Source organism: Pteronotus mesoamericanus, unplaced genomic scaffold (genome assembly GCF_021234165.1).
Source record: "Pteronotus mesoamericanus isolate MK-2021 breed Mesoamerican mustached bat unplaced genomic scaffold, CSHL_Meso_final contig_1018, whole genome shotgun sequence".
NCBI classification, from domain to species: Eukaryota; Metazoa; Chordata; class Mammalia; order Chiroptera; family Mormoopidae; genus Pteronotus; species Pteronotus mesoamericanus.
The window spans coordinates 3,465,028-3,481,630 of record NW_026555002.1 but is presented as its reverse complement, the minus strand read 5'-3'; the positions used below and the strand labels follow the sequence as shown (position 1 = coordinate 3,481,630).

General features: G+C 54.2%; 2 protein-coding genes across 2 annotated transcripts in view; both read left to right on the top strand.

The window, feature by feature from the left end:
• The window catches only part of SNORC (secondary ossification center associated regulator of chondrocyte maturation), a 252,871-nt gene that overhangs the window by 171,506 nt on the left and 64,762 nt on the right, over positions 1 to 16,603 (top strand). The window lies entirely within an intron of this gene.
• Positions 1 to 16,603, top strand: part of INPP5D (inositol polyphosphate-5-phosphatase D) — a 58,999-nt gene that overhangs the window by 6,260 nt on the left and 36,136 nt on the right. Inside the window, exons 4-7 of the mRNA XM_054570792.1 lie at positions 5,115 to 5,202; positions 9,971 to 10,051; positions 10,230 to 10,301; positions 11,338 to 11,461. Coding sequence (XP_054426767.1) covers positions 5,115 to 5,202; positions 9,971 to 10,051; positions 10,230 to 10,301; positions 11,338 to 11,461 — 365 coding nt within the window. The remainder of the gene's footprint in view (positions 1 to 5,114; positions 5,203 to 9,970; positions 10,052 to 10,229; positions 10,302 to 11,337; positions 11,462 to 16,603) is intronic.

Below are 16,603 nucleotides of genomic sequence, written 5' to 3'. Positions count from 1 at the left end.
CAAAAAGAATCTATCATCAGTAATCAAATTGAACTTTCTTTCCTTTTAAAGGCTCTTAAAAGTACCATCGGTACATTTAGTAAATTTAACAAATAATGTCTTTGACAGATCAAGCACTCATCAAATTGGCCTGTCAGGTTTAATTGCAATAAATTGGCTTTCCACTAATCCAGTTTTGGCCAACTGGACCTAGAATCATTACTTATAAATTCCCACAGAGAGATGTTTTTTCATTTGATGCTATTGTTATAATTCATTTATCACTAGGGAAACAAATACACATGACACTTTCCTTTAAAAAAGAAAAGACTTTGTTTATTTATTTTTAGACAGGGTGAAGGGATGGGGGAAGAGAGGGAGAGAAACGTCAATGTGTGGTTGCCTCTTGTTTGCCCACTGCTGGGGACCTGGCCCACCACCCTGACTGGGAATCGAACGGGCAACTCTTTGATTCACAGGCTGGTGCTCAATCCACTGAGCCACACCAGCCAGGGCTGACTCTTTCTAACAAACAATTTCATGATGACTGGTACAAGCTTTTATTTCTGCTCCAATGGAGATACTTTCTTGTCCAGAAGAAAATGTTTTTAAGCCTCTCCACTGAGCTTCTCCATCACTCAGCACGTGGACAGAGTTCCCTGACACCTCATTGCTCCCCGAGCTTTCCTAGGGTCCAGGGCACCTCCCCGCACGGGGCAGCAGCTTCTGCAGCGAGCCTGCCCCTTTGGTACATTGTGCTAGCTGAAAAAGCTCCCTTTGGCTTCTAGCCGGTCCACGCCTTTATTTACGGAGCAGCAAGAGTTAGAGATGCTCTGATGGCGCCCCCTGCAAACTTGTTTGTCTTCACCTTCACAGGCAAAGGGACAGCAGGCTTAGAGACTTGCATCACTGAGAGATGGAATTTTAGAAAATCTTAGGGACAAAGTTATGTTTTTCATCCCCCTCGCCACCCCTGCTGGGGCTGTTCCATGAAACTAACTGTGAACTTGTAGTTTTCAATGTGCTTTGGTTGGAGCTGTTCTTCAATTTACTCCATTCATTCATTCATTCATTCATTCACTCACTCGCTCACTTAACGAGGATGTTTGGAAGGCATCCTCTGACCTCTGTTCTGGGTGGTGCTGGGTTACAGCAATAACCATAACGCACAAGGTTCCTGCTCCTTAGATCTTGTTGGAGCTGACATCTTCGAGAGGGGCGCGATAGTAGCTTCAGTGTATAATTAAGCAAGATATTTTTAGGAAGCATCACGACAAAAGAAAACAAGAAAAAGTGGGGGAGAGACACTGCGTGGGGGTGGTGCCCGTGTCCTTTGGGAGGTCAGGGAGCGCTCTCTGAGGCAGTGACAGGGCTGGCACCTTGGTGACAAGAGGGAGCTAGCCATCCAGCGATGCGGCAGAGGGATGTCAAGTACGGAGGTCCTGAGGTTGGAGCGAGGCGGGCCTGCAAGGGGCAGAGGAAAGGCTGTGTGGCTGGGGCTCAGTGAGAGAAGGAAGGGGCTTGGAACAGACGTGGGGGCAGGTAGGCATGGAGTGGCCCGGTTCAGCCAGGAAGACCTAGGATGCTCAGCTCAGTCTGGGTTTTAGATAAACGCAAACACTTTTTTAGTAGAAGTATATACCATGCAATATTGGGATATACTTACACGAGTAGACCATTCGTTGTTTGTCTGTTATTCATAGCTCGACTGAACAGGCTGTGTGTTACCGGCCAGTGCTGGGCACAGCCGCAGCGTGGCCCCCGCACAAGGCCCTGCAGAGGTTTTAGGGGACTGCGGGGCCATCTGGTTGGGGCTGTGGCGCGTGGACCCCAGGAGGCAGACCCAAGGCCGGAGGCCAGAGCACAGCGGCTGTGGCTGTGACGTGACGGTGGCCCATGAGAAGGACGCCGCAGGGGCAGGCGCCTCTGTCCGCCTTCCTCCCTGCCGAGTCCCGGGGCTGAGACTGAGTCTGCCCACAGGGACGGCTGAGGGGCGTTAGTTAAGTGACCCGAGGGCTTGGAGCCGTGTGGGTGCTGAGAGCTGGTGTGAAACAGCGTATGTGGGACGTAGAACAACATGATTGGATGTGGCGTGAGGGGTGGACACTCCAGGTGACCCCTTGGTTTTTGGTGTGGCTGAGAAGATGGCGATGCCAGCCACGGAACAGGTGGAAACCAGGCGCAGGCGTTGGGGGTGCGGAGTTTGCTTTGGGCTGTTGCGGTCTCGGGGCGCAGTCAGGCATGCTGCTGGCTGAGCATCCACCAAGGGCTTATGCTAGAAGTCAGGGCCCGCGGGTCCTCGAGGCTGGGGGTATACACTGGGGCTCATCAGTATACTGTTGGCACGTAAAGCGGGGAGGTGGTGGGGTACGGTCACTCAGGGAGACAGGGGCCCGCCTAGTTGTGCAGAGGTGAAGCGTAGGAGGCTGAGGTGGAGCAGGAGCCGGAGGGGGACGCGAAAGGGGACTGGGCTTGTGCACTCGTACCACTCGGCACCGCGCCGACGTCCTGATGGAAGGTGGCCAGGGGCTGGGGCGGGAGCCACAGTGCAAGAGCCTCTGCCACCAAAATGCCACCAGGGTGTCAGGTCCTGCGTCCATCTCAGCAGCTGAAGGGAAATTCGTGACCCCAAGTTAGGCTACCCAGAACCGAGCAGGGCCTGTTCCAGAGAGAGAAGAGAAATAAAGAGAATAAAGTCACCAGCGCCTGGACATACTTGGTGACCCCTGACAAGGAGAAAGGAGGAGGGATGCAAGCGGAATTTTAAAACAAGGTGTCCACGTGTGGAGATAGTAAGAAAGGACAGGGTAAAGGTTTTAATATACAAACAAACCCCAAACAGAAATACTTCACCATTATTGTAACTGCTTCATTGGAGGCCATACAATTAAAGCCATCATTTTCTAATCAAATTTGAAAATCAGATCCCAGAACAGGGTGTAGCGTCAAGGACGCGCAGAGAAAACTCGAGGGCGGGGGGGGGGGGGGTGGGGGGGCACTGAGTAAGAATGCGCAGAGGATGCGTGATAAAAATTGGCTGTCTCTGCGAAGAGGGCGTAGGCATTCAATTTATAGTGGCTAAGATGGGCTCTGAAAGAGGCAGGAAAAAAATGATACATAATTGATGACTCCATGTATAAGACAAAAAAATTTTCCAGACTTTTAAAGGAACTAAATCCCAAGGAGTTGAAAAACCTCATGAAGATGCCATTAGCAGAACAACCAAATAGCAGCCCCTAAACCTCCTCTTACCATGTTTCTAAACCCCAAGGGAAGAAGGATACAGAAAGTAACTGCATAGGAACAGCACCGTTACTTTAAAAAATTACAGCATTTAATATTATCCACACTTTCTGATGAGATAATAAAAATTCTGAAGAGGTGTCCCCAGGGAGAAGACTTCTGACCCAGGGTCAACTCAAACTCGATTGTCACTGAAAGGCCCAGGGAGCCTTTGCAGATGTTTTTTAAAAGTTGTGAAAATGTACTGATCACATGCCTCCACTTCAAAAAGGATCCAAGAATTTTTTCTTCCAAAAATGTTTGGGTGCTGGTGATCCTAAAAATAAGAAACCAGCTGCTCAGTAGAGCAGCAGGGTATGAATACACCCAAAGCAAAAGGGTGCTTTCTCTACTCCCAGGACACAAGATGATGAATACAGGAATAAGTAACAGAACTGGCCCCAACCATTCAGGATTTTTAGATCCTTTCCGAAATTGCGGCTGAATTGCAGAGGGAATGGACACAGCAATGGCCTAGCTGGGGCGGGTGTGGGTGCAGAGAACAGCGCGTCCACAAAACCCCCGCGAAACATCACTTTTAAAAGGGAGAAACCAATGTAAAATGAGCAAACAGTTGCTCACCAGTAAATCCCGATGATACATCATTGACTAAGGTAAGCAAAAAATTATCAAAGGATGAGAAATAGAACAATAAAATATTTCAAATCACTTTATAATGAAATCCGGCCAACCTAGGATGAAAAGAACAGAATGGGGAAAAAACATAGAACACCTAGATTAAATTACAAGCAAAGCAATTTATAAAGAGTTTGTACCAATGTATAAAAGTACTAACAAAATTCCCAACAGAAAGCTGACAAAGAACAGGAAGAGTTTGTACAAAGAGAAATACAGTTGCAACCAACCATGTAGAAAAATACTTAATGGCATTAGAAATTAAAGATATGCAAATCAACCCATCAGGATTGAAATGCAGTGTTGAGGGAGAGACAAAAGAAAACAATAGAAGGAATTCAGGCAGCCCCTCTGGGCTTGGACAGTGCTGATGGCCCAGGATTGGTACCGTCACCCAAAGCTTTGGCGATATTGACTGAGAGCGTAATCTCTGGTTATCCTTAAACTGCGATTGAAAATAAGGAAAAGCCATACGAACAAAGCTGTTCAGAGCAGCCTTTATTTCTGATCCCCAAGATCTCAAAATAACCCAAATATCTACAACCAATTTGGGCACATTTACTCCATAGATTATTTGGAAACCAACTGGGATGTTACATATGTAAAAACATTTGCAGCTTCTCGTGAAGTAAGTGAAGAGTAGCGCTCAAAATTGCCCGCCATGCCTACAACAATGAGGAAGCCACTGGGAGAGATGAGAAGGGGACGAAGAATCCGTGAGGCCCTGGTCTCGGCGGCGGCGTCCTCGATGGGCTTGACCAAGGAAACCCTCTGGGCCCATCGGAGCTGGGGGGAGGGGCCCTGAGTCAGGAAGCTCCTGGGGCACGCATTTAAAATGCAGATTCCAGACCGAACCCGGCTGGGGTCCAGAAATTTGCATTTTTAACACGGGGGGTTGGGGGTGATTCTTATCAACAGTAAATGTTGGAAGCGTGGATTCGAAGTGATTTCAAAGTAGTTTTGTGATTCTAGACCCAAATCTTTCACAGGCCGCATAGGACACAGCAGGTCAATCAGGTCTAAGCGTGACGATTCCAGTTTGGCCCGGGGGTGTGGGAAGGAGTGGGGCTAGGGGGCGGGCCGGCCTGGGTCTCAGCCGGGGCTGGTGCTTCTGGGAAGGGCTCTTGCCTTCGCCAGAGGAGGCTCCAGGTGAAGCCAGGGGCGCCTCCGCCGCCTCCTCACTAACCCTCGGCCTTCCCCTTGTCCTCTGCCCCCAGAGAAGTCATCCGGACCCTTCCCTCCCTGGAGTCTCTGCAGAGGTTGTTTGACCAGCAGCTCTCCCCGGGCCTCCGTCCGCGGCCTCAGGTAAAGGTTTGGCGGTTGGAAAGATGAGTTTGATAAACTGGGGGTGGGGGTGGGGGTGGGGCTTGGAGGTAGCCAGTGTCCTGAGGGCTCAGAAGGGAGCTCCCCCTCGCCCCGCTTTTGCTGGACCACCAGAGTATGCTTTGGGGTGAGGGGCGAGAGCCACAGAACTCTACCCACACCCCGCCCTCCCCCATAAAACATTTCCCACGGCCTGATTTCAACTTGAGGAGTAAAGATTTAAAATTACGCGCCCGACAGCAAAAGTACTCATTAGTGCTGAGTGAGGTGGCAAGGCAAGGCCTTTCCCTCCACTTCTCTTAAGAAACTGGAAGAAAAAAAATACATGAAGTGCCTAAAATCTTGTTCCTACCCTTGCCCTGGGAAGAGCAAGGTGTAGGTGCACCGCCCCTCCCCCACGGGCACCTGCTCACATCTTACAAGTTCTCCGCTGAGTGAAGGTCCCAGTAACAAGGCATCATCAGCAGAATTTAAACCAAGGAAAAAAATATCTCAGAGAAAGTACTTGCAGCCAAGATAAGGGACGAAGGGTTAAACATTTTGTAGAGTCCACAAATAATTCCGTTAAAAACAGCCCAATTTGTAAAATGGGGAACGGCAATAAAGAAGACCGTTTTACTGAAGAACTGGGGATGGCCAACGTTGTGTCCTTGAAAAGATGCCTAACCTCACCTGGCTAGTAACCAGGAAATGACCTTCAGAACAAGGAGGTTTCCTCTTGCGTATCAGACAGGCCAGAAGCGGTGGGTGAAGTCGGGCCTGGCTGAGGGCGGGCTGGGGGTGAGCAGGGGCTCCCGAGGGCTCACCTCCCTGCTGGAGTGGAAGTGGGTTCTCAGAAGAGCAATTGGGCCATTCGCCTTGTCAGGGAGGGGGGAAAATTCACCCCCTTCTACTCTTCTTTAGTTTTAATGGCTGGACTAGTAATAAAGTAGTAAAATTGAAATGATTAGATGAACAGGAGACAGACCAGTTTAATATGGGTGTACGGGAGAATCCCAGTGTGATACTCAGATCAGAAAATGAGGCTCAAAGAAATGATCGCACTCGGCACCTTTGTATACTTTGTAGACAAACACGCTTGGGAGAAAGGGGACGAAGAAAGTCCCGGCGTGTTGGAAGGACCGTGAGCAGGGCTTGGGCTCAGGCGCGCCAGGCAGCTTTCTCCCCGGGGCTCCTGACTTAAGAGGAGGCTGTGTCTCAGCCCTCAGGGGCAGGGAGGGCGCCCGGCTCGGCTCGGGAGAGCTCTCTCCTGCTTCTAGGGGCGCCAGTGAGTCGGAGCCGCTCAGTCCCGCGTCTTCCCGGGCCGTTGTGCTCGGAGACAATCCAGAGGCCATCGTGGGATGTCGTGCCATGTCGTGGGATATCGTGAGGTGGCCTCCCCTGGGCCCGACAGTGTGAAAATGTTCAACGCACGCATCCTCCAAGCAAGCAGTCCTATATGTAGGCAGTTGTCTTAGGGACAAAGAGATGTTGACAAAGATGTTAAGTGTGGCTTTGTCTCTAAAAACGAAAACATTGGAAACCACACAGACGTCAAGAGTTGTTAAACTGTGGTGCGGAATTTTCTATGGCGTGGAAAGATCTCCAAGGCACACTGTTGGGTGGAAAAAAAGCGAAGGGCGGGACAGTGTATAGAGTGTGACATGGAAATGGTGCCAGAAGGATTTATACCCAGAGAGCAGCCCTGGGTACCACGGCGGCGGTGGGGGCTGGGGCGTGAAACTGGGCAGAGGGTCCCTGGCCAAGGGGGGCTTCGGGTTTGACTATATTGGGTTTTTTTTAGTGAGAAATTATACGTATTATGTTCTACTTGAACAACTTAAAAATTCATCAGAGAAGAAAAAGAAAATTTTGCTTTCCTCCAAGTGAATGATGGGTAAATTTCCAGGGAAGTCAGAACAAATCTAGACAAAACAGGGTTTTAAATAATTTGACTAGAAGACCATGCCCCCAGATCTTCAAAGGCTATTAGACAAGGGGAAAGCCCCCGGAGAGGTGAGCTGACAGTCCCACTGCGCGCAGCGGTCCCACTGTGCGTCCCACCCAGCTGAGGCCAAAGTTTGTGACTGGTGTCAGAGCGGAGCAGCAAGACAGGGTTTTTGCTCCCCCCCCCCCATGAGGCCCTGACTCACAGAGAAAAGCCTTCAGAAGTTTGCACCCAGAGGAGGGAGTTCAAGGCTCCCCCAGGTAAAAACTGTGCCCCTCCCATCAGAAACACCTGGCTCCATCTCTGACTCGCCGGCAGCGCTCCTTGGTTTCCTCCTCCGTGAAATGGGGACCGTCATGTCCGACACTGCAGGGCTCTGCTAAGCAAGACATGGAAATGCACGTGTGAGCTACCTGACTGTGCTAGACTCTTACCGACCTTAAGCCCTTGCCCCGAGGTGGGCGAGACAAGGCGGGACCCCGGGGCCCTGCGTGGGGTTTATTGGAGAGCTGTGGGGGCGGCCCCAAAATGTCACGTTATTAAAATGACTTCCGGAGGCGGGGGTATAACAGGGTCTCCTGTGTGAGGAAGAAAAGCCATTGTTAACCTTGAACCCACATCCTCTGAAAAGTCAACTGTAAAGTAAAGCCAACAAACTCTCAGCTTGTCTAATCCCACGGCCCAGCCGCCCACTTCGGGCTGAGCTGTGAGTTACGGCTGCTGTCTCCAGGCTAGCGACCTTTGGGGCAGCTTGGTTAACACCACCTGGCCTCTGCTCTCTAGACGTCATCAGCGTGCTCCAGCTGTGACACCTCCAATGTCAACAGACTTGTCAAATGTCCCCTGGGGGGCAAAATCACCACCAGCTGAGAACCCCTGGGCTAGATTCGCATTCCAGTCTCCGGGGTCCACTAGCTCTGGGACCACGGACAAGCTGACTCACCACTTTGACTCAACCTCCCCAGCTGCAGAACAAGGACTATGCGAATCAACACATGGGCAGAGTAGATGAGGGAATATGTTCAAAATACGTTTGCTGTAGCGTGAGAACTCATCCCGTCCCCATGAGCGTGCTGCTGAGTAAGAGGCAGGCAGGCAAAGCTCCAGTGTCATTCTCACACCTGTTGCAAGAATTCACCCTAGGTTGCCAGGAACTTCATTTATACTTTATAAGTCTTTGCCACACCTGCTCCAAAAGACACAGATTCAGCAAGGGGGGTGGCGGTGCGGAGACACCAGCCTAAAACTGCTAGGCAACTGTCCCAGGAAGCAAGCAGGTAACTCCAAGTGTCCGCAAGGGAGGATGAGAGGGTTGAAACCTGTTACCTTTTCAGTCCATTAGGAGAAAAACTACCCTAAAACGAGGGGATCCTGAGCGGTCCCATCCACCGAGCAGCCTTTCCGGCCTGTCCCTGCCGCAGGCCCCGCTCCCTTCTGAAAGCCTCTTCCGTCGTCAGCGCGGCCGTTGGCTGCATCTCTGAGGAGCTGAGTAGGCAGAGAAAGTGTTGACGGATGTGAGGACGCCGGCCATAGTTGTGGTGGGGGTGGCGGCTCGTGGTTGGAGGTGGCAGTGATGGTGCTGACGGAGGTGACAGCGGTCATGGTGGGGAGGGCAGTGGCGATGACGTTGCTGATGGCGGTGACAGAAGGGATGGCTGGGTGGGAAATTGGGGTCGAAAGCGAGCGCAGCCTGGCTGTCTTGTCAAACAAGGATGAGGGGCGGGGGTCAAGGGCCATCGCCTGGCTGGAGAGAAGCCTCATTCTGTTCCGCCAGGTATTCCAGTTGATGATGCACCTGTCTGATTTTCCCACCCTGCCTCTGGAGGGCAGGGGCAGTATCTTCTTAACTCCGTACCTCCGGCACCTGGCAGCGTGTCTGGCACAGAAGAGATGCTTTATAAATGTTTGTTCTGGGAATAAATGCTTGAGATGGTGGACGTGGTGCCAGGCCAACAGGAGTGAAGCCATGCTCTGCCATGTGCCAGCTGCGTGGCTTCTGACCTGTAACTTCAGCTCGCTGGGCCTTGAGCAACCCACTGGGCGTCTTTGCTAGCTGGGGACTTCCCAGTGCCCAGGCTGCAGCCCTGAACAGTGCTCGGTCCCAGTTCCCATGGGGCTTGCACGCCAGCCGGGGAAGCACACAGTGAAGAAATGAATGGCCGCGGGGATCAAAGCAGGGTGATGTGGTAGACCTGCCCTGGCGGCCACTTGAGCGTGCTCAGGGAAGACCTCTGTGGGTCTGGGACCTGAGTGGCAAGGGGGTAGTTTCCCCAGGTGACATCCACGTCTCTGGGGATTCCTCAGAAAGGACAGGTCAAGGCCATGGGCAGATCAAAAGTGATGCCGCGTGGCTGGAGGTGGAGCGTTCGATCATGTGGTCTCAGAGGGCCGGGTAAGGAGTTTGGGCAACTTTCTCCCAGCCAGCGGTGGGAAGCAGCCAGTCCGAATGTCGGGCAGGGGGGTAGCGTTATACTGGGGGGTCGAATGGGAGCAGCGATGCTGTAGATGGAGGAGGAGGAAGGTAAGGATCAAGGCTGATCCGAGAGTTTGTTTAAGCAAGTGAGTGGATGAGGTGCGCAGGTCCGGGGGAGAAGCAGATTTAGAGGCAAGAAAAAATGGCTTGTTTTTTGGCCATGACACTTTTGAGGCGATGGGAAATCCTTGACTTCTTCATCTGCGCAGGGCAATAATGCTCATACTTCTGGGGTCTTGGGGGCCAAGGGGGCGCTACGCGATGAAGTGTGGCAAGTGTCCAGCGCTACCCCTCTCAGCGGCTGGCGCGCCGCAAATGAGTCCTGATTTGCTCGTTTCCTCATCTCCCAGGTGCCTGGTGAGGCCAGTCCAGTCAACATGGTGACCAAGCTCAGCCAACTGACAAGTCTACTGTCCTCGATTGAAGATAAGGTACTTGGTTGGTAGCGGGGCAGGGGGAGTCCTGCAGCTTCTCTTGGCTTCTCTTTGGTCTCCTCTCGGCTCAGAGAAGGCCCAGGCGCGCAGACTCTGCGCCTGCTGACTCTGTCCCAGAGGAGGCTGCCTTCCTTCGCCTCCCAGGCTCAAGGGCGCTGTGCGTGTGTGCCCGCAGGTCAAGGCCTTGCTGCACGAGGGCCCCGAGGCTCCCAACCGGCGGTCTCTCATCCCTCCAGTCACCTTTGAGGTAAGTGGCTGTGCCCTTGTGCTTTGCAGCTGGAGGCTGGGGGCCATTCTGGTGCCTGTGGAAGGAGAGCTTTTGGCTCACCTCTGCAATGTCAAGAAGCCCAGCAACTGAGAGCGGCGGCCAGTGGGACCACCTGTGAGGATGCTTAGCTATTAGAATGGGTGCCCAGATGGACCTGCGGGCCCCGCTTCATGGGGAGGCGCCCAGGAAAGGGCTTCTCGGTCCAAGGTGACTTAAACGTTGTCCATCTCAGTGCAGGGAGGGTGGTGAGTGACATCAAACAGGGCATCAAAAATTGTCTGCATAGTGCCTCGGGGTGGGGGGCGGGGCTTAGGAAAAGAAATACACATCTCATGATTTCCCTGGGAGAGGCCAAGTTAGAACTTCCAGGCTCTGGTCCAGAAATTTGTTTTTCTTAATTATCCCCAGAGATTCTAGTGCATCCATCTCATCCCTGGGTCCCCATTCAGAGACAGGGTGAGATGTCCCCTCAAGCCCCCTCCCCCTACAAAGCCCTTCCTAGCCCTGGTGATCCTTCGGTATCGGCCTGTATTTCTAACTTCTGAGCATGGCAGTTGTCTTTTTCCTCATTATCTGTCAGTGTTCAGTTATTGGTTATAACGAGGCTCAGGGGCTTAAATCTGTCACTGAAATCCTTTCTGGCAGTAGATGTCATCAGATTCATGAGCGTTGTCAAATTAGGCGGTGAATGAACAATTTTCCAGTAGTTCGCCCGTTTCCTTCACCAAACCTGTTGGCAGAAGGGCTACAGTGCACACAGCGGACTAGCTGGGCGCCTCCCCACGTGTTAGCAAGTCTCAGGAGCTGCTGGTGGGAGCCTGGGTGTGTGGCCTCGTGCGAGAGGGGCTTGGAAAAGGGGGCCAGGGGGCCGCATGTGGGGCGCTGAGGCTGGACTGGCCCAGGGGGCGGGGCTCACGGGTTGGCACCATGGGAGCCTGGACAGAGAGGAGACGACTGACTTCTCCCCCTCCCTGCCTCCTCTTCCTCCTGCCCCTTCTCCTCCTCCTCTTCACAGGTGAAGTCAGAGTCTCTGGGGATTCCTCAGAAACTGCAGCTCAAAGTCGATGTTGAATCTGGGAAACTGATCATTAAGAAGTCCAAGGATGGCTCTGAGGACAAGTTCTACAGCCACAAGAAAAGTAAGTCCCCTCACGCCCGTGATGCCCCCATTCTGCTGGCGTCCTTACCAGTGATCGGTCAGTAGGAGGCACATGCCACCCCTGTGCTAGGACACCCACTGCCCCCGCCCGGCCTGCGGAATCCCCCACCCAGCCCTAGGGCCCACTTCTCACACCCCTTCTTCCCGAGGCCCTCCTTGTCCATTCCGCCTCCTTCCTTAGAACCTGGGGAGATGGGGCAGTTCTGTGACGCGTTCCTCCCAGCTGGGGGCCAGGCTGATGCACACGGTCGCCTCTTAGTGCCTGGCCCAGGGCCCTGCATGTGTAAGGGCTGCGGTTCGAATCAGGCAGCATCTTTAGTGTAGCAGAGACTGAGAGGCGGTTTCCGTGCATGGGCTCTGCAACCAAACCGTCTAAAGTCACGCCCCAGCTCTGCCCCTCAGCAGCTGTTACCCCTGGAGCTCCGTGTCCTTATCTGTGAAAGGGAGATGACAAGGATTAAGTGAATAATCTGCAGGAAAAGCTTCTTAGGAAAGAGCCAGGCGTGGAGGAGCTGCTCAGAACACTTGAGGCTTTGCACCCTCAAGGAAACTGCTGAGTAAAATGGGAATATTCGCACATCAGATGCTTGCGGGCAAGTGACCGTGGGGAAGGCAGAGGACAAGAGCACCGAGGGGCTCTGGTGCCGATGCGGGCTCTGCTACCGGCTGGCTGGCTGTATCACTGCCAGGTTGCGCATGCTCTCCGTGCCTCCGTTTTCTCACCTGTGAAATGGGAATAGCGATGATGCTAACAACAGATTTCTCACAGGCTTGTCCCAAGGAATGGATGAGCTGGTGCACATGAGGGCACTTGCACAGGCCGCTCAGCAGCTCTGGCCCGTGGCTACGTGTCCAGGCAGGGGCCAGGAGGGGGGCTCTGCCCACATGGGCCTGCCACCTCCTGTTGCTGAGTCCCACCTGGGAGTGACAGCAAGGCCCAAGGGGTGCTCTCTGGGTGGTGGGGGGGTGGGAGTGGGGGACCAGCCCTGTGCAGGAGGCAGGATGCAGCGGGGGGAAAGTGTAGACAGCACAGAGGCTGAGTGTTAGAAGCCCAGCCTTGAGTCCCAGCTCAATCACTCGTGACCTTGGTCTAGTGGCCTCTCTCTCTCTCTCTGCTCAGTTTACTCTCCTGTCAAATGGGTATGTAGCATCCAGTAGGGCTGCTATGAGTCTTAAACAAGGAAACATCAAAGTGCATCATGCCTAGGACCTGGGACCTAGTAGGTGCTCAATAAAACTGGCCGCCGCCACCACCATCATCGTTGTAATTATGCTTCCAAGTGCAAGGCAGCCGCGAGGAAGGCAGAACCGAGCAGCAAGCGTGGATCAGGAATGAGGTCCCTAGATGCTGGAGCGTGACAGGCTGTCCCGTTCACACAGAACGGAGGTCCCAGTGAGGGGTGGGACCGCTCTGTTCACGGCCAAGCTGGGCCGGGGAGGTGGGGACTCACCGAGGGCCTGGGCAGGAGCGGGCTGTGTTCAAAGCGATCAGCTGAGAGCCATCCCGTCCTCTTATCTGTCACAGAGCATGAGTTACAGCTGAAAGAGGGGGGCGGGGTCCCAACTTTGACAAGAGGAAACGGAAACCTAAGATGAGTGAAGAGATTATTGAAGAGTGCATGGTTGCTCTAAAAAAAAAACAAAAAACCCCTGAGGTTTCTGGGCTGAAAGAAACACCTCCCAGGATTCTGAGAAGCAATGTGAACTCTTGTCAGCTTAGTCCATTGGGTATTTTTTCCCTGGGCATCTTGCTTTGGGCCAGCTCTGAGTTACAGAACTCGCTCAAAGAATTAGCAGTTTAGAGAGACACTGGCCTGTGATCGTGTGTTCACATGTGGGTCAGGGGCAAGGCCAGCCCTACGGGAGGGCTGATTAGCTCCTCTGTAGAGTGGTGCAGGGGGCTTCCTACCACAGAGAGGGCTCCGTCAGGGCTTTGAAAGATGAGGAGCTCACCAAGCCTGAGGCAGGGGAATGGCACGTGCAAGGGATGCAGGCTATTAGGGAAATGGTGCGTTATTCGTTGTGGCTGTCTAGGGAGGAGCAGTGGAGCCTGGGGCCCGAGCGGTGGGCAGGGTCTTGAATACCAAAGTCAGGGCCAGAGACGCTATCCTGCACGCTGGAGGGCACTGATGTGTTTCCCACTAGAGGGCTGAATATACACCTTCATGGGATTGCGGACGGTGGGCCAGGGGTGGGTGAAAGTGCCCAGCTAGGGGTCAGGGGCCCCGGGGAATCCCAGCTCCAGCCCCGAACGGACGATTACAGGGCAGGCTTGTGAGCCCTCAAAGGAGAAGCAGAGTGCCTGGCGCCGGCCCAGACTCTCCGAGGGACGCCGCTGCCTGGCTCCGGGCCTCCGCCTGGGCAGGCGGGGCCCGCCTCAGCCTCTGCCACGGCCCCTGTCGCATCAGAACACAATTCTGTGTTCACAAGTCCCCTCCCCCAGCGTGGGCAGAGTGTCTCAGACACAGCCCGGCACCAGCACGGGACCTGGCGCTCAGCAGGCGCGCACGCAGGGGCTGCCAGCGGACCGAGGCCCCCGCAGCAGTATGGCTCGTGCACCCCCCGCCCCACCTACGAATGCATGTCCCACGGAGGCCAGGGAGTGGGTCTTTTTTGTTCGCTGCTAAGTCCCCAGAGCCTAGGGCAGTGTCGGCGCAGAGGAGGGGATCAGGTATATACTGAATGAACGAATGAATGAATGAACAAACTCTGGACCAGTAACACAGTCCACGTGCCTGTGTGTTTCAGTGGCTTCTGTGATTGGCCTCCAGACGCGGTGTACTTCAGGGTGAGGGCCCTGGCTGAACTGGATCCACGTCCTTGCTTCAGGGCTTGGATGAGGGTGTGACCTGGAGAAAGTTACTTAGCTGCTCGAAACCTCTGTGTCCAGGCAAATCAGGGATCCCTGGAGGGCTGTTCTGGGGCCAGTGGGGCAGGGCCTGCCCCGAGCTAGCCCTGGCCCACGGTCCGTTTCCAGGCGCGCTACAGCCGTCACATGCTGCTCTCGAGGAGCAAGGCTGTGGCTGCGGCTGTTGGAGCCTCCTGGCCCGGTGCCAATTGCTGCGTTCCCAGCAGCTCTGGCACCAGGCCGTCCATGCACAGGAAAAGCCAGTTCCTGCAGGAAGAAGTCATACTGTACCCGCTCACTGAGCAGCTACCGCGCGCCCGCCAGGCTCTGGGGAGACGGGTGTGAACGAGCCAGGGAGGTTGCGTCCAAGTCAAGGAGAAACCTAAATGAGTACCCAAAGATGGGCGCCAGGACAGTGTCAGGGGATAAACTCCAGGCTGGGATTGCAGCGGGATGATGGGACAGTAGCAAGGAGTGACGTTTGAGCTGACACCCCTGGGTGTCAAGAAGATGCTGGCCATCGGGAAACCAGGGAACGGGGCCGGGACAGAGGCGCCAGGGCGGGGCGCACTTGCCCTGTGAGAAGGCGGCGCTGGCTCAGAGACGGGTGCCAGTCGTGGGGGTCGGCTGAGCTGAGTCCCCGGGGGGAGATGCCAGGCAGCGGAGCGACAGGATCCCACTGTAGAAAGAACTGTGGCCGCTGTGCTGAGAATAAGTTATGGCAGGGGATGGGGGAGGCACGGAAACTGACTCATCGGCCGTGACGGTAGCCAGGCAAGCGGTGATGGCGACTTGAGATGGGCAGAGGGCAATGTCCGAGGGCAGACTGCTCATACTGGCCGAGGGGTGAGCGGGGCGGGGGGCGGGGTGCGGGAGCGAGGGGCCCGGCAGGGTTTCCAGCTTCCTTTAACTAGTTGTAGGGGCAGGTGGGTACTGGCCCTGATCAGGCAAGAGGTCACATCCCAAGGCAGCCACATAGCTCTGCAAATGAATGTCAAAGGAGCCAGGACATCCAAAGGGAAGGAACTATGGCCTAATCGTGGCAGATTCAGAAAAGTCTGGGCATCATGTTGGCGGCGGTAGGAAAGGTGTTGTGGGCCGTTCACTGCTGCTGCCAGACGGAGCACACAGGACCCACCCGGTGTCCCCTGGGCAAAGCTCCCAGCCAGGGCGGCCTCTGAACGCACGTGCTGTTGTCGGCTCCCTTCCTAAAGGCAGCGTTCCCAAGGTCAGAGACAGTGAGAGCAAAGGATGGCAACGAATTTCCGAGCGCCGAAAAATAGACCGATGATGATAACCAACTTGCAGGAGGCATAAATATTAAATGTGAAGCAAGTAGTAGGAAAAACTGAGACACCTGACTCATACCACAGAACCCACAAAGGGCAGGGGCGCTGATAGAGTCGGGGGCCCTAGGAGTGGGGCTGACTGTGGGGTTATAAACAGAGACGTGGATGAAAATCTGTTCAAAAAGAGTTGGGGCCACCGGAGGCCCCCTCCTCACAGCTGGCGGCCTCCCCTCACACGTTAGGCAGAAGACTGGGTGTCTCCCCTCGGGAGAGTGTAAAGGGCTGTAGGGCCCCAGGCGCTGGGGAGGGCAGAGGAAGCTGCTGGAGACAGAGGGCCCAGTGCTGGTCGCTTTCCGAACGCCGAGACCCCAGCCCTCACCCCTGTCCTGCCCAGGATGCTGCCGGCAAGGCTCCCGCCCTGCAAACAGGAAGTTGCCAGTGTCTTTGGAGCATGTGACTAGCACAAAAACCTAAAGATGCTGCCCTTGCGAGGTTTGCCCACGAATCAGCCCATGAGTCCACCCAGTGGAGAAGCCCTGCTCGACAGGCCCCCTCTGTCTCTCGGAGCGCAGACAGCCGAGGGTCACCGGAGACGGGAGGGAAGCCGGGACCCGGAGACAGGGAGACTGAAGGCCGAAAAAAGGCAGAAGACTTGAAGGAAACAAATTATGAAGGTTAAAGGAAACTGGACCATGAAACAAGAAGAGAATCCTATTTAAAAAGGAGCATTCAGAGAAGAAAATAAGAATAAAGAAGGAGGGGGAAGAGGTAGAGGAAGGGGAAAGGGGAGGAAGAAGAGGAAGGGAGGGAGGAATCAAAAGATTATAGCAGACTTTTTTTTAAAAAAATTTTTAAAATTTATTTTTGGAGAGAGGAAGAGAGGGAGAGAAACATCAATGTGTGGTTGCCTCCCACATGCCTCCTACTGGGGACCTGGCCCGCAACCCAGGCGTGTGCCCTGACTGGGAATCGAACTGGCAACCCT